The sequence below is a fragment of the Cibotium barometz genome, chromosome 8 (genome assembly GCF_041138505.1).
Source record: "Cibotium barometz isolate CiBa-2024 chromosome 8, ASM4113850v1, whole genome shotgun sequence".
Taxonomy (NCBI): Eukaryota; Viridiplantae; Streptophyta; class Polypodiopsida; order Cyatheales; family Cibotiaceae; genus Cibotium; species Cibotium barometz.
In genome coordinates this window covers 29171807-29198252 of record NC_141053.1, presented here as the reverse complement: position 1 = coordinate 29198252, position 26446 = coordinate 29171807, and the positions used below count along the sequence as shown (strand labels likewise).

Genomic DNA, 26446 nt, shown 5'->3' with positions numbered 1-26446 from the left:
TAATGGTGACCTGCAGGAGGAGGTGTACGTTGAGCAGCCTCCAGGCTTTATTGTTCCAGGATCGGAAGGGATGGTTTACAGGTTACGTAAGGCCTTGTATGGTCTTAAGTAGGCTCCGAGGGCTTGGAATCAGAAGATTGATTCCTTCTTCATTCGGACTGGATTCCAGAGATCGGTTGCAGATCCGAACCTGTATCTCTGTCGGGAACGTGGCATGGTCACACTTATCATCCTTTATGTGGATGATCTCATTCTCGCTGGCGGTCATGTGGAGCACATTGGAGTGATGAAGGCTGCCTTGTCAAAGGAGTTTGAGATGACCGACTTAGGCTTACTCCACTTCTTCTTGGGATTGGAGATCTGGCAGATCCAGAGGGGGTTTTTCGTCTCTCAGCAGCGGTATGTTCATGAGTTGCTTGAGACCTTTGGGATGGAGAACTGCAAGCCTATTACTTCGCCGATGGACCGGAACACAAAGTTAACCCTTACAGATCCTTGTGAGCCAGTTGATGCCTCGCAGTACCGGAAGTTGGTTGGTTCATTGATCTGGTTGCTGAACACCAGATTGGACTTGAGCTTCTCCGTGGGGCTGTTGAGCTCTTTTATGCAGACGCCATTGAAGACTCATTGGGACGCAGGATTGCGGATCTTGCGGTATCTGCAGAGTACGACGGATCTGGGACTCTTTTACACAGGAGGGAATGGAGTCAAGCTCCAAGGTTGGAGTGACTCAGATTGGGGAGGAGATCTAGACACGAGGAGATCTACTTCAGGATACACTTTTACCCTCGGCTCAGGAGCAGTTTCTTGGAGCAGCAAGAAGCAGCCAACTATTGCCCTTTCTTCGACAGAGGCAGAGTATCGGGCTGCTTGTGGTGCTGCTTGTGAGGTTGTATGGCTGCGGAGGCTGCTAGGCGAGATTGGGTTTCCACAGAGGGAGCCCACAGTCATCCAGTGTGATAACCAGAGTTGTATAGCTATTGCTCGGAACCCGGTTTTCCATGCCCGGACCAAGCATATAGAGATATAGTATCACTTTGTACGTGAGAAGATCTTGGCGGGTGACATCTTGCTACTTTATTGTTCGACGGAGGACAATGCGGCGGACCTCTTCACAAAGTCTCTACCTCAGGCTACGCTCAGGCGGCACTCCAGCTCCCTGGGGTTGGTTTCACAGCCAGGAGCTGAGAGGGGGTGTTAGAAGTCATCTCCTGTCTATTTGTATACACCAGGGCCTCTGTTGTGGGTGTGCCCGCCCGTATATCATTTTTCCACACTCCCCGTATTTTTTCCCTATTTTTCCCATGTTTTCCTAGTGGTGGGAGGGCTGCTAGGTGATGCCAGGAGCACCCCAATGCTGGCCGATTGGACTTTCTTCAGGCGTGGGCATCTGGGCTGCTGGCCGACTGCTCTTGCACCAGTTGTGGGCATCAGGCTGCTGGCCGACTGCTATTTTATCAGTCGTGGGGTTTTTCTCAGTCGTGGGCACTATCTGTAGCTGGCCGACTGCCCTCATGGAGTTGTATATATTGCCCCTCAGCCCCCACCACTTCCTCATTCAGTATTTCCGGGATCTTGTGTATAGAGAAGAGTTTACACACCTATCTCTCTGTGTTTCTTGTGCTGATTATTTTCTGCAGTCTACTTGCTCTTGTCTACCCAAGTTTGGTTATCATTTCCGCTGCATATTCTGACAATAAGATGGGACAGCAATACCCTCTTGCAAATCAGCCCATACAATGATACATGTGCAAAATCCTCATCCAGATGATAAGTATTACGCATATCCGATAAGTCCTCATGGTATGCAACTGTAATAGCATGAACCTGTGGTCGTCTAGATAAGGCATCTACCACCACATTCTTTTTCCCTGGAGTGTGTAAAATCTGAAAATGAAACATTGAGAGGAAATTTGCCCATCTCATATACTTCTCTGAGAGCTTACTTTGAGTCAAAAAGTATCTCAAACTTTGATGATCAGTTTTGACCATAAAATCAGCCCCTAAAAGATAGTGTTTCCAAACAGTAAGGGCATGAATTACAGCCAACAACTCCTTCTCATAAACCTGTAAGTGAAGCTCTGCATGTTGCAAGTGTCTGCTCTCATAGGCAATGGCATGTCCTTCTTGGTTCAAAACAGCCCCTATGCAGTCCCACATGCATCACATTCCACCACAAAAGGTTTGTGCAAATCCGGAATAATGAGTACCGGTCCCGAGATGATTGCACTCTCTCTTCTTGTGTCCATTTAAAGATTGCTTTCTTCTTCGTTAACTCATGTAACGGAGCGGCAATGAAAGCAAAATGCTTGACGAACCTCCTGTAGTAAGCACATAAACCAAGGAAGCTCCTCACTTCATGGACTGATTTCAGCTTTGGCCATTCTTGCATGGCTTGTATCTTTGCGGGATCCATGCGCACACCATCCTTTGATACAATGTGACCAAGATAGTGAATCTCTGGGAGGAAGAATTCACTCTTTTTTGCATTTATGTAGAGCTGATTTTGCTTAAGCTCTTTAAACACAATAGCCAGGTGCTCACGATGTTGGGCTTCATTCTTTGAGAATACAATAATGTCATCAAAGAATATACCCGTGAATTTTCCATGCTTTCTGAACACCCTGTCCATCATCCTGTTGAAGGTAGCGGGTGCATTTGTAAGGCCAAAAGGCACCACCAAAAACTCATAAAGACCAAAGGCTGTCCTAAATGCAGTCTTGTGTACATCTTGAGGTGCCACTCTCACTTGATGATACCCACTCTTGAGGTCTATTCGGCTGAAACATGCCGAACCTTCAAGCTTGTCCAAGATGTCATCAATGCGCGGAATCGGAAACCGATTCTTGATGGTTATCTTATTGAGGGCATGGTAATCAACACACATCCTGTAAGTACCATCCTTCTTTTGAACAAGAAGTACCGGCGAGCAATATGGTGAGGAACTAGGCCGAATCAAACCCTTTTCCAAAAGCTCATTCACTTGTGCCATAATCTCTTCTTGTTGACTAGCACTCACCCTGTATGGTGGCCTATTAGGTGGAGAGCTACCGGGAATTAGATCTATGCAATGATCTTCCGGCCTCTCGGGTGGCAACCTTGCTGGCAAAGCATTCGCAAAACAATCTTTGAACTCATTCAAAAAGTTAAGCTTGTCTTGATCTAATGTACTAACATCAACACTAGAATGTTCAATGGTATCACGTACAAAAACCAAGTAAGAACAAGCTGATTTCTTTATTGCCTTATTAATTTGTACATGGCTTACAAGAGGTATGGTACTTCCAGTAGTACCAGCATCTATAGAGTGTTCACGGCCTCTATGTACAAAGCTGATTTTCTTCTCTTTGTAAGTCTTTATAGGCTCTAAACGGTGATGCCAGGGCATCCCCAACAAAACATCACAACCTGTAAGAGGAGCCACTAAAAAGCTCTCATGGTCGAGGTAGTCCTGTATATGTACACGGAGCTTACCAATGACCGGAGTTACATCAACCTGTTTGCCCTCAAAGGCGGCATCTGCATTCATTTGCATTCCCATGTCTTCCACATTGAGACCTATGGCAGCAGCCATCTGTGCGGATATAAAGTTATTTATGGAAGCATCATCAAAAAGAAACAAAGCGGGCTGATCCTTCAATTTGCCCCAAGCCTTGCATATGACTCTACTCTTGGGCTCATGCCCTGTATTACCCTGCACATCGGGTACAACATTCACAAGAGGCTTTTCCACATTAGGCTCAGCATTCTTAGGATTCTGTGGGCATTTAGGATATATATGATCTTTACTGCCACACTTAAAGCATTTTCCAGCCTTCCTGTACTTTTCCAATTGCTGTTTTGAGAGCCCAAAATTGTGGCGTTTACCCCCCGGCTTCTTTTCGGAGTCATCCTTTGCATCTCGGCCATCTTTGGGAGCATTCTTAGGTGGCTGTCCACCCTTTTTCTGGTCATAACCAGCCCTGAATTTGCTCTTGTTTTGACTTGCAAATGGCTTATTTGTGGGTGCTTTCATGTGCAAGTTCTCTGCAATCATGGCTGAGTGTATAAGCTCTTGTATGGTCTTATTTGGGTACACTCCCAAGCTTTGTTGGATGATGTGATGGAGCCCCGATTCAAACTTTCTCTTCTTCTCGTCCTCTCCAATCTTCATGAAGGGAGTAACCTTGAGAAGGACTTTCCAAAACTTTGCTATATATGAAGCAACGGACTCTCCCTCATCTTGGGACAGCCAATCCCACTCCTTGCGTACATCCTTTGCAAAGTTTGGTGGTAAGAATTGATCATAAAACTGAATTTTGAAAGAAGACCAAGTTGGGGCAGCACTTCCATCAAGTATTTTTGCAAGCCACCAATCACTTGCCGTATCCTTGAGATGCATTCCCACATGCCTGAGCATAGACTTTTCCGAAAAGTCTTCATTGCAAAAAGCTATCTCAAACTGTCTAATGAAAGCAAGTGCTTTGGTAGAGTCCATCCGTTCCTGAAAGTTTTCAAACTTTACATCCTTGTCACCGGACTTGAACTCTCGAGGCTTCTTCCTTCTATGTGCATCCCTATGTACATCCTGTTCATCTCCATGGTGATGATGCCGCGATGAAGATTCACGATCCCTCTTCGTTCTCTCTTGAGCCACACTCTCCGAATGAGTGGAAAGCTCAACACGAGAACGGATATGTCTTCTTGGAACAGGGAATGAGTAGAGGATCCCTCATCCTTACTCTTCTCTTGACCTGCATCAAGCCTAGCACCAGGGACTCTTGTCTTTTCAGCATTTGGCACTTGCTGTGCTCTTCCTGCTTGTTGTGTATCATGTGCACCATCACGGGCAGCCATGAGGGGTGGCTTCTTGAAAGCCAATCTACCATCTGCTTCGGTGTATACATCACCCTTAACCATTAGGTATGCAAGTGCAAGCTCTCGGGGTTTCTCAACATCCATTTCCTTTGCAATTGCTTCAAAAGTGACTTCATGGACCGAAGCCTTTGCCTTCGCAGCCAACACCCTTTGTATATCCGGGTCATTTTTCAATGACCTGAGCTCTTCGGTTTCAGCCTTATAGCGTCGCACTTGACGCCTCAAAGATTCCAAATCAGAATGCATAGTGTCATGAGTACCTGCATCTCCATAGACATCATTGCCTGCAGCATCTGTTGCATCCCTTGTACCATGAAATTCACGGTCCTGTGTGTTCTCCACACTGTCAGAAATGTGGCTGTCCATGACACTCAAATCAGGTCACCAGTTATGATTCCAAGCCTCAGACCGTTTTCCAATGAGGGGAAAAACTGAGCTCTGATACCAATGTAACGGGAGGCGGACGCGTGTATTGGAATCGTATAAATGTGAACAAGATTCTGAGCACTTAACACTTGAGCATTACAACCACAAAGCTGAAAATGACAGTACACCACATAAAGGGGCCGATGATAGGCTGACCCCCCCCCCCCTAGGTTATATTACCAAAAGAGTCTGCAAAGTACAAGATTACGGGTGCCTGGGGATTCACCACCAGCTTGCACCTGATTCTTCCAAATACATTATGAATGAATACATTTCAAACAAGAGAATTTGTAGGTACATCCGCCCTACACACAGGTACATCCGCCCTGCACAAGCCTCTTCACAGGTACATCCGCCCTACACAAGAGTATCACAATCCTCACAGGTACTCCGCCCTGCACAAGATGTAAATGGATCTTTAGGCCCTGTTTCCACACGAGAAACTGATCCAGAAACCTGTGTTCTCCGCGAGCAAGTGTCCCCAATGCTTGCCCTAAGCACCTGCTATACCAGGAATCCTTGAGACACATCCATGCTCACATATTCTATTGGTGTCCAGTCTGTTTTGTCACTTGTGCAATAACCAGTCCAAAACAGCAACTTTCTGTCGCGAGAAATCCACCTCTAAAGGGTCCTACAGTCCTGTGGAGGTCCCTAGAGCTGTCCTGCACTGTCCAAGTTGACTTTGGACACCTGTAACCAGCCCAAAAGTAGCAATAACCAGAAATAGCAGGTCTGAAATTTACCAACCAGCCCTTTAGAAGAGTGTGGGGAGCGTTGTCCAAGCTTGTGTGAGTCCGGGAAGCAAGCAACCAGCCCTGTAGCAACTCCCAAAGCTCCAACTAGCTCTCCAATATGTTGAATGATGAGTAAAACAGCCCAAAAGGGCCTCTTGAGGGAGGCGCCTTTTTCAGGTGCCACCTCAGGGGCCTGGTGGGTACACATGCTGGCTGACATGTGTCCCCATAAGGTGTCCAGGTAGGTGTCCAGCCCATAGTGCTCCATTTGTCCTGTTTCTATAAGTTTAGGTCCAACCAAATGGGAAATGGCCATAAGCTGTCCGGACTTCATTAATTTTGGTCTAACCAAATGCGAACGCATTATAAGTTGTTCGGCCACTTATTAATGAGTGTGGACATGCAAACCAATAAACCTTAGTAGTAAATGAAGTAAGCTGTAAATTGAGTGTGGACGCACTTACCACCTGCAAAACCCATAAGCCCACAGTTTTAGGCCCAAACAGGAGTGCACACACGTGTCCACAAGGTACCCGGGCGTCCCCGGTCCCTCGGACTTCACAGGCCAAAATAACAAGCATTGTCTAGGCAGCAAGACAATGTCACACAAAGTAAAATAAAGTTATGGCATGCATCATTTATGCATTGTGCACATGTAAACTTGGAGAACCACCTATCATCATTCTTGTACTTGAAAATATTCCGCCTGCCATCATAACACACCATGTGTGCATGGCCGGAATCCACACGGGCACCGCCCGAAAGTCCACAAATGTCCTGCCATGTCCTTGGACTCATATGCATCCACTCATATGATCCATACACATGCCCAGGTATAATACATACATGCATCCGCATGTTTCTAGGCCTGACACGCATCCGCATGTCCCTAGAATATAGGGGTTTGTGACACCAGCACTTCCCCACTATAAATAGTGGGTGCTGGCCTCTCATTTCTCATTCAGTCTTGTACATATTTTGGTCCCTCACTTATGAGACTAATTGTGTCTCTTGCTTGGGACTGTTTTGGTTTAGTATATTCAGCATAGTTTGCTCCATATCTCTCTCTCTCTTGCACTCTCTGTTCAGCACATTCTAGTGCCACTCTGCTTCCACTCTGTGCACTGTGTTTGTCAAGCCAAAAGGCATCACCACAAATTCACAGTGGGCTTGTTTCGTACGGAAAGTTGTCTTGGAGATGTCTCCCTCAACAATTCTCACCTGGTGGTACCCACTCTTCAAATCGTGTTTCGAGAACACTTTAGCCCCATTTAGCCTCTCGAGAATATAATCTATTCGAGGCATCGGGAATCTACTCTTGATAGTCAGCTTATTGAGTGCACGATAATCGACACACAAACGAGAAGACCCGTCTTCTTCTTGACAAACATGATCAGTGTTGCAAATGGCGACACGCTGGGGTGGATGAAGCCAGATTGCAACAATTCTTGGAGTTGGCAGTCCAACTTCGATTCCATTGCCTTGGAAAGGCGATATGGAAACTTGCTCGGGGGTTCCGAGCTTGGGAGGAGGTCGATCTTGTGGTCCTCAGGTCTGGACGGGGAGAGCTGGGGAGGGAGATTGTCCCGAAGAAAAATCTTCTGGAACTTTTCATGGAGAGCCAAATACTTCTCGGAAGCATTGGCTACCGTCTGGGTAGTATGGATGTAAATCATCGCACAATGTGCGCCTTTCCTGATTGCTCGTTTAGCCTGCAAGTGGCTGATGAGCGGAAAGTTCGGGATTCCTGGATCACACTTAATGGTCACTGGGGCGTTGGACACATTCTGGCTAGTCTGGAAAGTGTGCTTGTCCCACTTGACATCAGGAAGGAACTTGTGAAGTAAAACCATTGAATGTCCAATATGATGTCCCCTTCTACAAGAGGGGCAACCATAAAATCACGCACAAATTTTATGCCCTGAATAACTAACTTAGCACCAAGAGCTTCATACTTGACGCTCATTGTCATGCCTGTGCTAAAACCCTCAACTTACTTGTCCACCGAAGTCAGGACGAAACGAGCACGCCGAGCAGCCTGTTTCGTGACCACGTCCTCCGTGCTGTCGCTGTCAAACAAGACGACGACGCTCTGGCTACCTATGTAGCCAAAGGTCTTGAGGATTTCGTTGCGCTCATACTCTTGGTCATGGGTGCCCTTTTGCTTATGTTCGAGCTCCCGGCTAATGATTTCTCCAACCAAGTACTGAGCATTCTTCTCAGCACTCAACTTGCCACCGGTCTTGCCTGCCTCCACTTTCTGGTCTTGAGTAAGCTTGGGCGCATTGGTCGAGTTCTTGGAGCCAGAGGCTCCCGTGCTCTGTCCTGATTCTGGCCTTTTCCTCTTGAGGACGTTGCCTTGGCTGGGAAGTCTTGGAGCTTTCTGCCATTGTGCTTCATTTCTGCACTTTGCGCAAGCGAGAGTGCGTCTTCGAAGGTGGCTGGCCGAAACATACGCACCTCCCATTGGATTTAGGTGTCAAGGCCATACAAGAATTGCCCTTTCTTTTCCGTATCAGATAAGCCTAATTGCAAACATAAGTTCGAAATTTTATTGGCAAATTGAAGGACTGGTTGCGTGTTCTGACATGCTCCTCCAAATCGTCTTCAAGTTGCTCAAGGTAATGGGGGGGTAGAAACCGCTGCTTAAGGTCGCGGACAAACTCGTCCCAAACATAAGCTGCCATACCTAATCTGGTGTGGACATGAGCCCACTGGGTCCACCAACGAATGGCCTCACCTTTCAAGTACCAACTAGCTAAGATCACCCTGTCAGTAGTATCTTTTCTAACTGCGGCAAAGTAAGCTTGAAATTGATGCAACTATGAATAAAGAGTTGTGGGGTCGAGTTACTATTATACTTATTGAAATTCATTTTCTCGAGAAGATGATTTGAGGAAGCCGCTGGTGTCAGTCTTGCGTCCAAAGCCGTAAGGTATCTCTCATGTTCCACGCGTTGCATTCACTTCAATAGTTCTGCTTCCTTGGGTTAACCCTAAGAATTCATTCATCTTGGTTTCCAAAAAGCCGAGAGTACAGAATCACGACTCAACGCAAAATGAGAGAAAGAATTCTTTGTATCCTTTGTAATAATTATACTTTCTTCTATGTTTTTCATATTTTCCTTTGAATTTAGATAAGTAAGAAAATCCATTTATTTGGATAGATTCGTGCATAGGAGCTAGCTACTGGTGAGTGGCCATAGGTCATGGTGGGTCCACGCAGTGGGCTAGAACATGGATAGTACACACTTCCACCTATATGACCTGATTGGGCGTCTATGGCCGGAACTCAAGCATACTAGGGTCAAGTTCGCACACAGAAAGGATTGATGCCTAGGAGTGTGGGGTAGATCCGTCAGAACAGACAATTACAATCGATAAGATGGCATGACCAATTAAAGTCTGTTAGAGTGATTGCTTGATTTTCATTTTACAGATGCATTAGATTATAAAACCATTACTTGTAAACGGGCCTCGGTCTACAGACGTAACCAAAGGGCAGTGCAAAAACAAACATTCGCACACATAACACTTCAACATCTTTAAGGACCAAGAAAAGGAAAACAAAGAGAGGGAGTTAGAGTGCTCCTGCAAACAGTACACGGACACCGATTGGCCCCAAAACGCAGTGGCGCCCCTTGCGGTATTTCTTTAATTGATTATAAGAGAGCTTTGATTACAATAAGGCTGGAAACTCACTCGTCACAGTAGAACTCCTGAAGCCTGCAAAGACCCTGCATCATGGCTTCTTGTCCACTCGGTATCCACAAACAAGTCCAGCCATTGTTCACATCAAAAGACTCCCACACATTGAGTCTGCATACAAAAGCTTTCTCCCATGATCAGGGCTGCCACAACCATCCATAGCCTCTCACCCTATGAACAGCATCACATCTTGACACATCCAGTGCTCCTGCATCACAACGATGACTCCAAACTGTTTCCCAAAAGAGAACTCGCATCACAGCACAGCAAATCATACCATACAGTAGACACACATGTACACTCTCTCTCTACCTTCCAAGGGTACTATCCATCTCAGTCATGGATTCCCTGTTCACTGTCCAATCAGTAGCAAGGCTGTACCAAACATGTGTCCACTCCTGTAACTGCTGCTTGCCTGTGACATATCTCCTAGAGAAACCCAAAAACATGTTTCCACATGAAACCCTTAGGGGCCTGTTTTAGCAAACATCAGGTGACCTGTTTCCCCATGAAACATTTGGTCGGGCCCATCATGAAACCCCTGTCCTGTTTCCACGTGAAAACATTCTCGGCACATACTCAAATGTAGTGCTAACACAACACACAAACAAAAGAGAGAGCTCTTACTGAATATGTCTGTCTGTATTTTTGCCCCACAACTATGTTACTTAGGTATGCCCAAAATTGCAGGTCCCTCTGCTCCTTCCAAGCAAGAAGAAAGCAATCTGCTCCATGGGTATGCACCCATGAGAGCTTGCGTCGCTCCCATGCCAAGAAACATAACCAGGCTACCTTGTACTTGCAGCCAATAACCCATGTACACACTATACTTGCAGCCAAGCAAAACAGCCCATAAACAGTCTCAAAACATCCCTGTTGCAAGAAGGACCAGCTCACTTGTGCACCTCTGTCCAGAAGCCAGCTGGTCTTCTCCCTCCAAAAAGCAAAGAGAGAGAGGAAGGTTCAACGCCTGTGTTTTCTATATCACAGCAGCCAACCAGCCATCCTTCTCTCTCCAAAAAAAAGCAAGCCTGGTCTGCGCCCGTGTTCTCTGTAGCACATCAGCCAGAGAAACGCAGCCCCCTAGCAGCTATTTTCCAAAAAAAAACAGGAGTAGCGCTGCCTGCCAGCAGTCCTTCAAGAAAAGCATGAGAGAGAGAGAGAGCCAAGGCGCATGTGCAGCTGTAGGTCCCTCTGCTTTTTCACCAATAGAGAGGCGCATCCAGCCCTCTGCTTTTTCACCAATAGAGAGGCGCCCCAGTGCAGCCCGCCAGCCCCTCTTCTAAAAAACACATGTGCGGCCCCCCATAATAGCTTATGGGTCACGATCCCTTTTAAAGCTAAGGGTGTTCTTTTATTTTTGAAAGGTTTTTAAACCTTTGTCCCCTCCTCCCACATGGGGTTGTCAAAAAGGAACCTTTTTAAAACCTTGAGTCGTTTTTGACTTGCAAACCGATGCCATTCACACTGTCCACCATGTCCCCGTGCACACCTGCATACTGTCCAGAGAAAAACACAAGGTCGTGACATTACTATTTTGTGAATGTGGACGGAAAGAGCTTTCATTTGACTCCCATATTGGGGGGTCCCTAAAATCTAGTGCCGGGCCCTAGAAAATAGGGACCTCGGTTTGCCCGAAGAAGGCTAACCCTAAAAAATAGATATTTTCTAAAATTTAGGAATCACTTACTATATTTAGTATTTTTTGCATCTTAACTGTGCTTGCTAAATTTGGAGGTTTCTATTTTTTGGCAGTTGACACCTCACCACAGAAAGTTCTAGAAGAATGGACAAGTGTCCCAACACTTGTCACTTGAGTTTCCAAGTGTCCCTCCACTTGTTCCACCTTCTAACATGTGGTTGGAAACTCGTCTTTTGGAGCCTTACTTTCCCTCTTAAGTCTTGAAGCTCTCTTTTCCTATAAATACAACCCTTTTCCTCTCATTCTACACACAACTCCCTTGTTGTAAATCAGTCCGTACTCACCCTAAAGCAGCCCACACCACTTGGGTACAACCCCTACCTCTCCATCAACGCTTCCACATGATGTAACTACACCATCTTGCACCTTTTCCCATGCTGTCCATTATTGTAGCAAGTCTGTAAATGAGGTTTCAGCTCTCTTATTACTCCAATTTCAGTTGTATAAAGTCTCTTTTCCCTTCATCTTTGGATCAAGTACAAAGTTGCAGCCATTGTACAGCCCTACATCAACAAGAAGGCTGATTACTCTCTCTCCCATTCGGGCTTCTCACTATCTATGTATTGTAAGAAAATGCATTTGCATACTTGCTTGTTTTTGTATGTTCATTAGTATAGACTTTTGCATGGTCTGTGAGAGTGAAGATTACTTCTTCTTCACTCTCAGGTTGATTGTAACTGAACTCAATCCTAAAGTACTTGAATTGAGTAGAAATAACTTCCCATCTTGGAGGGGGTGGGTTTGCCCATCTTCAACCCTCAATCTGGCTCCATCATATGTCTCTCAACTTTACTTCCAATACGTATTGCTATCTTATGCACATGTGTTGTAATTAATTTCAGCATTGAGTTATTTGGAGTTAGTTTTGTTATTCATCTATTTTAAGTGTGGAAAAACCATCGAAAATAAACGAGAATATTATTTGTTATGCATACCACGTTGTACGGAGTGCTTACATCGTCCAAGATTCGGAAGTTGTCATAGTTACTAGGCATTTCGCAAAACACGTTTGAGAAACATTTCATAAGAAAAGGGAGGGGCGGGTGGGGTTTACTAGGTCAAAAGCTTCCTGTATATGCTACGTGTTTTATGCAGAGTGTTGTACAAAGCATGGAAGCTATGAAACAAACATCCTTAATACAACCCAGCAAAAAGTTTATTATATAAATAACGAAACACTGATAAAGAATCCAAAAGTTCGAGACTTCGAGACCTATCATGAGTGATGAGTCAATAATGCAAATGTGAAAATGTCACTAATGATGATTTATGGCCCATAAATAATACGAAATGAATCACGATAAAGCATATGTATGCCATGGCTTATGGCCCATAAAGTAAATGCTTGGGTGACTTGAGCCTCCTCCAAGTCTTCAAAATCCTTGATCTCCTCATCATTATCCTCCTCAAGCTCTGACTGAGTGTTAGTTGCAAATGATGCCTTGCACTCGTTTTTGCCACCACACTGGTACTAGTAGTTGTTGATGCATGAGCTTGTGTGATGCGAGGAGGTGCCATCCTCTCCTCGTATAGCATGGCATAAATGTTGGGCTCCTCGTGTGACATGAGTAGAAATCAATTTAGAGGATTCTGAGTCAAAAACAAGGGTAAAAAATGATGAAGTGGATCTCCGTTTAAACCTAGAGAGAGAAAGTCTTAAATTAAGTCCATAAGGTAGGATTTCTAGAGTAATATACAGTCTTAAATTTTTTTAGCCAATTAACAAGACACTTAGGCTTAATTCATAAGTGAAATTTCTTTCCTTAAACTAGAGATTAGATCAAAGTAAACCTTGAAGATGCCGAACAGCCAAATACCCACAAATGAACAATAAAGGGCTTATTACCATGGAAAGCCTCATATGGAGTTTTATTTGGAAGAGTAGCTGCAGGCGATTTGTTTTGAATATAGACAACACCTTAGCCCCGAAACGTGGAGGTAAACAGGAGTGCTCAAGCATAGCATGGGACATCTCCATGATAGTCCGTTTCTTCCTCTCTGCAACTCCTTTCTGTGATGGAGAGAGAGTATGCTGTGGTTAGTTGTCTCCGAATGCCTTGATCCTTTCAATACTGTTGAAACTTGTGGGATGTAAACTAACCCCCTCTATGAGTCCTAAGAGCCTTGACCGAAGAACGGGTCGCTTCTCCACCTCAGTCCTGCAATCATGAAAGTGTTGAAAAACCTCATCCTTGGTCTTCAAGAAGAAAATCCAAGTATATATGGAGAGGTCATCCACCATCACAAGCATGTACAACGCCTTACTCAAAGATGCAGTACTCATCGGACCACACAACGTCAGCATGAACAAGAGCAAGTGATACCGAAGATCTCTGTGTCGCCTCCTTCGGAAAGGTGGCTTGGTGTTTCTATCCTTGTAAGCAAGAGGAACAGACGGAAGTTGGAGCCTTGATGGTTGGTAAACCCTTAATTGATCCATCCTATGAAACTTGCTGAAGAAGTTGATAGCTCAAATGGCCAAACCAAGCATGTCAAAGAGTCGAAGAAGAACCGTGAGAGATCAAAGCGGTAAATTTGTGTAAGCCAAGATGTTGCGAGTCTCGTTATCACGAATAGTAATTGACTGTTGAGAGAAGATCACTTCCGCACCTTGAGCTGTAAGGGCAGTGACAAAAGGTTAAATGCTAAATCCGGAATGTAAAGAACATTAGAGAAGTACCTCTTGTCATTGGAGGAGCGGAAGATGGGAATGGTGGCATGTCCTTGAACTGACACGGCACGGGCGAACTGGGCTCATCACAAGGTGACATCAAGAAAAAGAAAAGTGTCATTGCTGCCACAAGCCGGGGCACTACATAGAAGAGTGTTGGAAGAGAGTTGCCAAGTTGAAAGCTGATGAAGATTCGGCAAACTCTGCTACCTCTACCTCCAATGACAAGAAGCAGGAGCCAGAAGAAGAAGCAAACCTAGCCCATGATGAGTGGGCTTGGAATGTTAAATATTAATAATGAGTAATGTGGGAATAAATAAGTGCTAGGTGGTGCTCTTGTATTGTATTTCTGTTTCTTGGGAATCAAGAAATTTGTATGGGTGATGTACTTAGGTGTAGGTAAGTGTAGGGTGTAGGTAAGTGTAGGGTGTGTGTGTGTTTCTTGCATAACTTTTTATACCAACTATTTATATATATTGGTTTGCACAGGAAGGCATTGTTTCTAGTGCTAAAATCCACAATAGGTGTGTGTTCAGGGTTTTCATGGTTGGGTTTTATAGGCCAGTCAAGCCTTGTAAAAGGAGATATTTACTCTCTTTACGAAGGAGATATTTTGTAGTACCCTTGTTTTTCTCTTTGTAGTAAATGTAGCGAATTTTAATTGTTAAGTGCCCCGGAGGGACTGGGAGCTCTTTTATCATTATTCTTTTGATCTTGAAATGCTTAGGGAAAGGATGTGACTCAGAAAGATACAGCTTTATTGAAGTCTGTTCCAGTTTTGGATGAGAAGCCTGGCATCAAAGCTTTTGCATGGAACCCAACCCAAAAGGGTGTTATTTTACTGCTGTCTAGGGGAGGACAATTGACAACTGGGCACTTTGCACATGATTTGAAACTTGTCGCGGAAGGAGTTGAGGCAGGTATATTACTACTTCTTTGATTGTGAGTAATGCTGCAACACTTCTGCAACAATTTGTATTAATTGAAGCCTGCTCTGGTGTGGCGACGTGAAGTATATGGATATGAAAGCTTTAATTTCACAGTGAAATACCTTTTTTGGCATGTTTGAATTGCTGGTCTGTGAAGTTTATCAAGCTTGGATGGTGAAGATCTCTTGAAACTTAGGAGGGTGTCAACTGGATTGGCTTCTTCCTTCCTGAGTACCAACATTAAGAACACGAGTTGTCTATATCTGCTAGAAGGATGGGTGGGATTATATCTTCTCCAAGTGGGCAAGGTTGGGCACTGAATGAATGGATATTTATAATGATTGTTGAGATTGGGACTTGATAATGGACTCCTTAGTGATGTGCGTTAAGCTACCAATCCATGACGCGGACTAACGTGCTGCTCCAGTGCTGCAAAAACTGCTGTCCTGATTTTGCCTCTGGCTAATTTGGACTCCTGAATTTCTGATTTCAGACTGACTTCTTTTTGTTTTTTTTTTTTGGTTTTTTGAAAAAAGATTCTTCATAAATCATAAAAGAAAACATCTGCGAAAAAGCAAACTACAAAGTATTTCCCAAGTGGAGTAACAGGGGTGTCCCTCAAAATGGAGGCGAGGAGGAAGTCCTTCCATGGTTCTCCTCCTGGCGGGAGACCACCGACAAGGAGGAAGTCCTACAGTTCTCTTCCTAGTGAGAAGGAAGTCATTCCACTGTTCTCCTCCTAGTGGGAGACCATGGACAATGAGCTTCCCTAGCAAAACTCGGCTCTGGGTCGCTGGATTGATGGTGCCAAGGCCTCCCTTGTAGGGAGGCTGTACGATGACTCACCAAAAGCGACCTTGGCTTGGGCTTTAGGACGTTGGAGGGCTGTAGCCCCCGGTACATGAAAGACGAGCTTTGGGAATGGAGGATTACCCACTAGATTATGCAAGCCTTGTAGTTAGGGCACCCGAGAGATGGACTTGGACACGTATGGCTAGATTAGTTGGATGCACGAGAACCACCCCCATGGACCTGTATTTGCTGGGAGAAAATGCCATGTGAACAACCTTTAAAGCAATGGTCATTTTATTATGGTAGACTCACATTACTCTTAAATGAGGCCGGACAACTTATAAAAGGCGTGCCTTAAATTTAATGAAGTGTGGACAGGTTATAACTTGGGCACCCGTAAGTGAGGTGTGGACACACATTTTGGGCAAGTGTGTATATGCATTTGACAAGCATAAGTGAGGTGTGGACACACATTTTGGGCAAGTGTGTGTATGCATTTTGACAAGTGGCATAAGTGAGGTGTGGACACCTTTTTGGGGCAAGTCTGTGTGTATAGGCTTCACACTGGTAGCAAAGACAAAATTGCTCACCACCTCTATCTCTATTTCAAGGTACCTCTACATAGCTTTTGAGGAGCAGGTTTTTGGAAATTTATGCCCATTTCTTTTTGGGGAATCAGATTCAGCCCTCTCCACCCGTCTCTTGCTCGTCCCTCATGCTCCCTGACATCATGAGGTGGTGTGAAGTCATTCTGTCGCAAGGAATATGTGATTTATGCTACCCTAGACCTGCTGAAACCCTAGTTCTCTGATTTGGGGTTGGTTGGGGACCGTTCTGAGTTGCTGAAGTGTTGCCTGACTTGTTGAAGGCTGCCCGAACCTGCTGTGAGCTGCCCAGGACTGTTTGGGGCTGCCCGGACCCCGCTGTGTGCTGCCCAAGACTTGTTAGGAGCTGCCCGACACGTGTGAACTGCCTCATGGCTTGTTTGTGCCATAGTTACCATGGAACGAGCCAAGGAGAGTCATGCTGAGATCCAGTAAAGTAGCTTCTGCTGAATGCTCAAGAGTATGGGGGTGATCTGCTGCTCTGAAGTAATGTTGATGACGATATGGCATCCAAGATAACGAACTGTGGTGCATCGAAGAGCCCATTTGAAGACCTCAACTGGACTCCAAGTTGGGGCAGGCAATGCGCAAACCTAAAAATCGCACGATTTGTGCCAGTTTTGATGCACGCACTCAGGCAAGGCAGAAATCCTTGATGGCATTGGCAAAGCGCTGTAGGTTTCCCTCCTTGTTAGAAGGTAAGCTGCTTAATCATGCACTGACTCGGCATCTAGGGGTATGGATGGGGAGGCTTATGAGCTATTGTCCTGTGCTTGGTGGAAACAGCTCATTGCTTCTGGATAAAAAAGAAGAGGAAGGGAGCTAAGAGGCAGCCGTGCCACATGGAGATCGGGAAGCGATCCTCTTGCCATTTATGAGAACCTGGCTGTTGGCTGAGGAGTAGAGAGCGGAAACCCTGGATTCATGAAGCTGAAAACCCCTATGCCACGTAGCAACCCTCCAAGAAACCCTAATCCACCTTCTCATAGGCTTTCTCGAAGTCAAATAGCCGGGGTGCTGTGTTTGCATCGCGCATCTGGGCAGATGTTGCCTCCTAGAAGGTGAAGATTGTATCGAGGATGCTCTTATCCCAGATGAAGCTTGTCTAGGTGTTATAGATAACATCTACGAGGTGGGGCCGGAGGTGCAGGCTGATTACCTTGGCGAGAATTTTGTAAGCTGTGCCAGAGAGTGATTGGATGCCTCTGATGAATCTCGAGCCTGGATTCATCTAGGTATATATAAGATGGATGAGGCCCTCGGCGAGCCACTTTGGAAGAGGCTCTATCTGCAAGGGGCCTCTAGAGGAGCTGCAGCTGCAGCTGGAGCTCCCCGTCTGCGCACATGCCATCCCTCGCCGTCACCCGCCTCCCTCTCTGCGCTGCCTTTCGCCTTCCTGCACGCATCCTATCCTTTGCCATCTCTCGCATCCTCCCCGCTGCCTCCCTCCTCGCTGCTTGTGCGCCCCCACCCTCCTGGCTTCTTCTTCCTTCACACTGCCTGTGGAGCCCCTGCTCCTGCCCTAGCCTTCCAGCCTTTGTGCCCTGAACCTTCCGCCCGGCACTTCTTCCCTTTTTTCTGCCAGCCCCACCCACCTTGGCTTCTTCGCTATTCTACCTCTGCCTCTTTGTCACCCAAACCCTATCCTCTTCAGCCTCTCTTTCGTCAGGTGTTCTCAGCTTTTAGGGTAATATTTTCTGTGGAGAGTGTCGACGTCTTCTGGTCTTCGTACCTTTAGGAGGTCCGAGGACTCAATGGTAGCCGCTCCGTCATCTCCGATCAAGGCTGCCATCCCTTGCCTTTCCTCTTTTGAAGTGGACTTCTAGCTCTTCGCTTTGATAGTTGCCTCCATGGAGGCCTTCACCTTGGATTGCAAGATTGTGGCCGCTCGGCGTGCAGACAACTTAGGGATCTTTTGCAAGCTAGCCTTATTGGCGAGATTGGAAAGATTATTGATATTCATCCTTTGGGATGTGGATACTACCAGGTCGAGTTTGACTCACCTGCAGCATCGGACAGAGTCATGCAACTAAGCCCATGCCTTCTTTGCGAGGTGGTAGCACGGCTTCAACCCAGTGGCTGACGCTCTGGCTCAGGTATCAGGATTTTCCGTGACAGTTTGCTTTCCTGGTCTCAGGAAGGAATATCTTCCCTTCCTCCGAGTGATAGGTGGTGTTATCGGGAGAGATGGATTCCCCCACTCCCCCTCCCCCCCCCTCCTCGGTTTGAGCTCGGACGACGAGGATTCCCTCTCTTTGCATCCATATGGCCTCTCCGGAGTCGGTTCCTCATATCATATCGCTTCCTTACCTCCGTGGAGCTCCTATTTTCTAGAGAGTTGAGTACTCTGGCCTCCCCAGCCAATGCTTCATTTGCTAGCAGATGGGACACCTTGCTAGAGCTTGTCCTTGCCATCAGTATAGGAGAGCACCACTAATGGTCCCCCACCCCGCTCCCACCTTTGCTCCTCATCAGGGGGGAGGGGGGGATCCCGGCCTCCAAGATTCAGAGCACTAGGTCTCGGCCTCAGAGAATCTCGGTGGAGGAGAGTGGCAGGCCACCGGTTTAAGGCTGAACCATTGGGGAGACTTCTAGAGCAGAGTGGCGTTGTAAGACATGCTAGATTGGTAGGCCATAGGAGGACACGGTTTTGTTAGAGAACCGTTTCGAGCATTTATCTTAGTAGCCTCTTGACGTTGGTGCCCCCCCTCTCAAGTTCCATCAAGGAACTCGGCACCTGCCCATCCTTTCTGGAGATTGTTGCCTCCTTATGATCCCTCTCCGGGCATCTAGGTTCCCGTGAAGCCCTCTAATTCTCTAGAGTCACCGGCTGGCCCAGCCCCAGCACACCCCCCCCCCCCCCGCGCGCGGCGGGCCAACGGGTGGCTTTATCGGAGTTCCCTCCTTCTGCCTTGCTAGAGCACTCTCCATCGTCCATCGGTCGCGCCTGATCGGGAGAGGAGGCAACATGCTAGCTCGATCGCGCCTGATCGGGAGAGGAGGCAACATGCTAGCTCGGTTCACCGCTTGAGCCATCGATTCTTAGAGCCTCTAGCGATGACCATCGTTGCCTCCTCTCCCGTGCTTGCTCTCCGTCCAGAGTCACGAGGCTGCCCCCCTTGACTTCTGAGACAGCCATAAGACTACAACTTCTTCTGATGCCTCAACGGGCATCTTCCAAGAGATGGTGGTCCCCATCCGTATCTGCATCACTCCAGGCCTTCCACTCCAAAGAGTGGCGCGATGATCTTCTCCTTCCCTCTGAGTGCAACGCAAGGGATGGAATGGAACACAGAATCGGTGTCTGTTGCTATTCACGGGAAGGCAATAGAGCTCTTCCATCATTTGCACGATTTGTGTATCACTGACGTGCTCACTCACTTCTGCCCATTGGCACGGATGGAGGTGGGTGGCTTTGGCCACAAGAACCTGGTAGGGGAGCTGGTATCCTCCAGTCTGCATGTGCTTCTCTTTGTATTTTTTCATGTTTTAGTGGCAGATACTGTGACCTGCCTGGACATTTCCCAATATGAAAGGGGTCTGGTGGACTCCAGGATGTCTAAATATTTGGAAAGTACAAGCTTTGGGAATGGGGGATTATCCTAGAATACAAAGGACCACACTCTTAAAATTTAGGAGAGTTGCTATTTTTGGCCCGACTCCGATGGAAATTTTGTTCGCGTCATTACATCTGGAATTGAGCAGATACGAGAGTTGGCAAAGTGCCTACGACAGAATGTCTACCAGTTGGGATATTTTTAGAGATAAAGTTTATGGAAGGACCCATCTCTTAGATTGGGACATGTGGCAAGAAAGTGGACCAAAGTGAGACAAGTGGCCTGACACTTGTTAGAAAGTGGATCAAAGTGAGACAAGTGGCCTTACACTTGTCACTTCAGCTATTGTATGGCTCTCCACTTGTCATTGTAGCCTTCTCTTGCCATTTTAGCTCATGGGAGGCCCAAATCTATAAATTGGAGCCCTCTCTCTTCATTAATAGAGGCTCTCTTGCTGCACACTAGCCTCTACCACCGTTACAGGCTGCCCTAATGATGGCTACTCTCTTTCTCTCTCTCTTGAAGGCTGCCCATGAAGAATACCGGCTGTTGGGGACTGTTTTGGAGGCTTCCATCACGAAGAAATACTGAAGGCAAGGGTATTTAATCATTTATTATGATTTCTAGCCATTGTACTTGTTGTACTAGTCTTTGTACCTGGTGTACCAGCATTTGTACTTGCTGTACCAGCCGCTATACCGGCTGTACCAACCACCGTACCTGTTGTACCAACATTTATACTTACTATACTTGCTGTACTAGCCACCATACGGGCTGTACAGCAACTGTACCAGCAATTGTACCTATTGTACCAGCCACTATACCGGCTGTACTAGCCATTGTACCTGCTGTACCGGCTGAATGGAGAGTTGTACTTGTTGTACCAACCCTATTGCATGAAGACCCGTGGTTTTTGGGGAAGAATCAGTACCCACACGGAGGTATATGGATTATATTGTTGGCTCGGCATTTCTACAGCCTATGTTCCGGCTTGGTTGCCTCGTGTTGGGCTATGTTATGGCATTTGTATATAGATAATCCGGCATCTCCCGTGGGGAGAGTAAGGCCCTCAAAGCTTGTACATGAAATTATTCTCCTTGGGTAATAAAATACTCCAAGGGGGGGAGGGGGGGTCGGCCCATTCCGGCCTCTATGCGGTGTCACACGTGCAAGCTCCATTATTAGCATTTGTGGATGTTTTGTCCAGCTTTTATGTTTTATGCAAAGTGATGATGGATATGTGTTAAGGTTGTGGCCATGTTTAAATGTTTTAATATGCATTGATGGTATCAACAAGTATGTCAAAGACCCTAGTCCCCCGGGCACCCGCCGCGAGTTACATTGGTATCAGAGCATAGGCTTTCTTGGAAGCGGAGGCTTCCTTCTATCAATAAGGAAGAGAAAAGATCTCAAGTGGGGACCACACTTACCATCATTGCTATTAAGCATGGCCAGCCACTTCATAGCCTATGAAGCAAGAGCATGAGCAATAGACAGCTTGTTGATCTAAGGATTTATGAATTCACAAAATTTTATCTTGGAAGTGTGGAGTTGGCTTTATGTGCACACGTTTAGGACTCTTTCCATATGGATATTGTGGATTATATTATCAAGCTTACAGGCAAGCTATATGGAGATATATCTCGGGATATCTTAAGGATATGGTGAGGAGATATTTCTTTTGGCTTCACGACCAACCTGGCAAAGAAAAGCTAAGTATACTTTGAGTTTGCAAAGTTGGTGCTTTGGCTATTTACTATGAAGTATTTTTGATGTTCACTAACCCTTGTATAGCCATGCAAGGAGAAAGGTGGTGTTGTTTTTCTTGAGATGGTTTCAGGGAAACATTGTTTATGGCTCCCTTTATTGGGATGGATTATATCTATGGAGATTTCTTTCTTGGACGAGATTTATATACATATTGGGCTTCACAAGAAATTTCTATGGACGAATCTGTCTGAGTTTATAGAGAAGATATCTTTGGATATCTCATGGATATGATGCTTTTATGGATAAAAGTCCACCTCTACTCCAAGATGTGTGGTTAGAACGGAGTATGTGGTAAGAGTTATGGTATACAAGGATTATGGTATACAGGTCTATGGATTCCTGGACTTCTTTTCTAGGGATTTGGATCCATCCTCAGGTTTATGGATTATGTTTATGCCTCCCTTTTACTGGGATGGATTATTCTTTATGACTCCCTTTATTTGGGATGCATTGGACTTATGAAACTCATGGTTCACATACCCTGTGTAGTGTTCTCTTGTCCTACGTGCTCTCTTGAAGATTGTTTCTACCATGTGTGGGTGGAACAATAGAGAGCAGATGGAAGGGAACATGGGCACTTCAGAGGGTAGTGTTGAGCACAACATGCCGTGTGTAGTGTTCTCTTGTCCTACGTGCTCTCTTGAAGATTGTTTCTACCATATCTGGGTGGAACAATAGAGAGCAGACACCTCCTAAATCTTCTCATGCTAGAGCCTCTGTCACTATAGCAGCTCGCTGAAGCCCCCCCCCCCCCCCCCCGGCTCGCGCTGTAGCCTGCACGCACTCCCCCTCCCCGCCCTCGCGACAGTCTCCCCCGCCTGCCCTGTTATCGCCGCCCTCGCGTTTGCTTCCCCCCCGCCTGGTCTTCTCGCGCCCCCTGCCCCAGCTCTGTAGCGCCCGCCGCCCCCTGCTCCTCCTCCTTCGCGCCCCCCTGTTTCTCCCCTTCTTCAGCGACCCACCCCCTCCGCCCTCTCCCTCCCTTTCGTGTTGCCTTTCTCATTCGGATAGCTGCTATCTCTCGGTGACGGAGTCGGGGTGCTCTATGTCCAGTCTGTCTAGGTCTCCTCCTGGCTTTCAATTCCTCTGCTCTTTGTGTGGTCACCCCACGTGGTACATCAGTTGGCACTAGCATAGCTCTCTGGAAGAAATCTGTGAGCTGGGACTGTCTCCCACCCCTAGTGGGAGCGGGTGTCTGGAGGAGTCTCTCTCGAGAACTATGAAGCTCTAGTAGTAGTCTGCCAAGCTGTCGCTGGTCCGAGGCCTCCATCAACTGATGTAGTGAAGAGTGTTCCTCAAACAATCCTGCATATCTATCTCTGATCCCTTGGTGGGCTCTACATCTACATACAAAAGAGAGAGAGAAAGAAAAGAAAGAAAGAAAGATTTTATTAACGTCTTCCAGAAGACCGAACTCGGCCTATGAGAGAGAGAGAGAGAGAGAGAGAGAGAGAGAGAGAGAGAGAGAGAGAGATGAGATGAGATGAGATGAGATGAGATGAGATCAGATCTCTATTAACGTCTTCGAAAGGCCAAAATGACCAATGAAACCAAAAGTTACAATAATCTGGTCAGATGAAGTACAGATGTCAGTGGTGTGTAACAGAAAAAAGTGAGAAGATCTATAGATCTAGAGATCACCTTTTTTTCCAAATAAAAAACGTCTTATCAGTTGCGTCGACTTTCTATTCGTGGCACACGTTTCGAGTAGGAGGTTTGCACATTTGTCTCGACTACCGACTCTCAACTCTCGCTGCTGTCGCCTGTGTATGGTTGGCCGACTGGTCAAGACTCAAGACTGTTGTCCACCCTCACGAGTCACGACTGCTAGCCGACTGGTCACGACTGTTGTCCACCTGCCTTCTGTCTTTTTTTTTTTTATACATATAGATATAGATATATATATACACATATACATATACATATACGTATACATAGATATAGATATATATATACACATATACATATACATATACGTATACATATATATAGATATATATATACACATATACATATACATATACGTATACATATACATATAGATATATATATACACATATACATATACATATACGTATACATATACATATAGATATATATATACACATATACATATACATATACGTATACATATATATAGATATATATATACACATATACATATACATATACGTATACATATATATAGATATATATATACACATATACATATACATATACGTATACATATATATAGATATATATATACACATATACATATACATATACGTATACATATATATAGATATATATATACACATATACATATACATATACATATACATATACATATATATAGATATATATATATATATATATATATATATATATATATATATATATATATATATATATATATATTCATTTTTGTCGTTTCAAAAACATATGAAACTTCTGAAACCCGTTTCAAATCAGGCGTTTCCGAAACTCCTGGTAACTATGGGTGGGAGGAGAGCTTTTTAAAGGGAGGCCAAAGAGTCCAAGGCACCCACCCAAGGCCAAGGCCCAAAGCAAGCAAGCCCCATAACAGTCAAAAACAGCCATAAACGGCTATTAAAAAAAAAAAGGGGGTCAAAGACGGTTAAAACAGCGATAGTCTTTTTTTTTTTTGGGGGGGGGGTGTCGGTCCGTATGATATCATACGGTATGACTGTGTTGTACGGTGTACGACAACAACTATGCACTAGTTGGCCAACCTTTTGCAAGCCAAAAATAATGTCATCAAATTCCTAAACATGTTCATATTGCGGAGCCCAACCCTTTGCCCATTGGCTACGCTGTTCTTGCTTAGGCAGCCCTATATTGGCCCACAACTTCCCATGTTTAATAAACTAATGTCCATGTGGCACCCAATTGATTGGTGCACTTTACAATCATATTGCATTTTCAGTTTTGTAATTATAGCTTTAGGGAATATATTCTTCTCATAGGCCATTTTGGCTCTCAGCAGACAAATAATAAATAAATAAATTTTAGATGAGGCTACAGTCTAGGATACAGCCACTACATGACGCCAACCAGACCACTACCATTGATTTCTTTGGTCTGCACTTGATGACAACTAACATGACAGTCAGCTCTTGGGATCCCCGCTTCATGTATTGTCCACCCACACACGTGGTGTCATGAGAGAGAGCAGAGATCCTCCAGAGTGCTAGATGCCCATGACCCTCCTCCTGCCAGCTCCAGATCAGTGACATACTTCCACGATAGAGTGGCACTGCCCTGGGTGGTGTACATTGCCTCCATGTTGTGCCTCCATTTATATAATCACTCGAAATGTTGCCTTGCTGCTCTAATGGTTAGCTTACAGCCCAGTGTACCAAGAGGTCATGAGTTCGAAGTGTGAGAGTCTGGATAAAAAAACAATTGCTCTAAATGGTACTTTTTCTTTCATGTAAAGTTCTATGATAGTTGTAATTGTTGTGGGAGGTGAACAGCAACTATATCCTATTTATTTATCCAAATTAGGTAGGAAAAGGAAAAGCCTTTTGATTGCTGGTTTTTGACTACGGAAGGAACATATTTTTGTCTTTGTTTTGGCAGCGGATTGGAGCCCTGACGGACAGTTTTTTTGCTATATTACAAGTGATAGGAACCTGCACATTTGGAAGTCAGATTCATCAGGAAGTTCAAGCTCCAAACTTCCATCAGAAATGTTTGGTGAGGCCTCAAATAGTGGCCCTGAAGCAAGTGGTACGGACCGAATTCACTAGTCAATGATGGATGTAAAAGCTTGTCTTGTGTCTTGTTTCAATATTAAAGGCTGTTTGTTCGGGTTTCCATTACCTTGAAGTAGTAAGAGTATCGTACAGAAGTTGAATTTTATTGCATACTAAACCATGCATCCTTAACACCCCTCCCCCCCCACACACAACAGCAACAACAACAACAACAACAACAACAACCACGCCTGCAAACAAAAAAGAAGCACGACATAAAAAGGACCTGCTGAGACAGTCCCAAGGCATTGTGGGAATACCCTCCTGCAGGGCTGAGCTCCTCTTCATGGAGCGTTTGCAGCCTGTTATTTTTTTGATTTACAATTTGCAGCCCGTTTTTGGGCACTGATGCTCCTCTCATGTTCCATGTTCGTGGTATTCCATGATGAGATTTCCATGGATAGTTTTGTATCACCCCAATGAGATAGTATTACTCTGTATCTATTTTATTTTCCGTTCCATGATGAGATATGCCATGGACATGATTGTATCACTTTGGTCTCATAGGTTCATTGGGTCTTTAGTAGACACTTTTATTATCTTTCTTTCTCTCTCTCTCTCTCTCTCTCTCTCTCACACACACACACACACACACACACACACTTTCTTTGGGATAAAAAGCTATGTTCTATTGTTTCACTGTATAAAGAAATAAGTCCTCAAAGAAGAGGCAAACTTCTTAAAGAGCAGTCACAGAAGTTAAAAGCACTGAAGAAACAAAACCAACTGGCCATCATCGATATGATCCAGGTGGATAGTGTCAAACAAAGACTGACGCAAGGATTGACGAAAGTATGGATATCGTGCAATCCTTAAAGAATGAAAAACCCATTGATTTCTTGCATGCCATAGTGTCCACACAGCCCAATATCTAGTCGAGATCAGAAAGGGCTGTGCATGATCCAATGTAGAAAGCCACATGCCGAAGAGTCAAA

At 45.3% G+C, this 26446-nt stretch overlaps 1 protein-coding gene across 2 annotated transcripts in view; it reads left to right on the top strand.

Annotated features, from left to right (window-relative positions):
* Positions 1 to 26446, top strand: part of LNO1 (Nuclear pore complex protein) — a 153593-nt gene that overhangs the window by 16276 nt on the left and 110871 nt on the right. For both annotated transcript variants that reach the window (XM_086801566.1, XM_086801565.1), the window contains exons 3-4: positions 14828 to 15020; positions 25336 to 25485. In XM_086801566.1, the coding sequence (XP_086657692.1) occupies positions 14828 to 15020; positions 25336 to 25485 (343 nt within the window). The remainder of the gene's footprint in view (positions 1 to 14827; positions 15021 to 25335; positions 25486 to 26446) is intronic.